The following is a 253-nucleotide window of genomic DNA, read 5'->3' as shown; positions in this document are numbered from 1 at the left end:
AAACAAAATTCGTTTTATTTTCAAAGGCCATCAAATTCGTCGCAAATTATAATACTGCACAACAAACACACTGTTATTAAATAATTTTCTTTTTGATTATTTCTTTTACAAAATACATCAAAATCTTACATAAAACAATATTATGGTAATTTATATAACACAATTTTGTTGATAAATAAAATATAATATCCATTTAATTATTGAACTTACTGTGTACTCGTACTGAACTATTCGCGTGTCCCATAGAATTTCT

General features: G+C 24.1%; 1 protein-coding gene across 2 annotated transcripts in view; it reads right to left on the bottom strand.

The window, feature by feature from the left end:
• Positions 1 to 253, bottom strand: part of LOC100167765 (lachesin-like) — a 223,919-nt gene that overhangs the window by 27,560 nt on the left and 196,106 nt on the right. For both annotated transcript variants that reach the window (XM_029491271.1, XM_029491272.1), the window contains one exon: positions 211 to 253. In XM_029491271.1, coding sequence (XP_029347131.1) covers positions 211 to 253 — 43 coding nt within the window. The remainder of the gene's footprint in view (positions 1 to 210) is intronic.

This window comes from Acyrthosiphon pisum, chromosome A3 (genome assembly GCF_005508785.2).
Source record: "Acyrthosiphon pisum isolate AL4f chromosome A3, pea_aphid_22Mar2018_4r6ur, whole genome shotgun sequence".
In the NCBI taxonomy this organism is placed as follows: Eukaryota; Metazoa; Arthropoda; class Insecta; order Hemiptera; family Aphididae; genus Acyrthosiphon; species Acyrthosiphon pisum.
The sequence above is the reverse complement of the archived record's forward strand: the minus strand, read 5'-3'. Positions and strand labels throughout refer to the sequence as shown.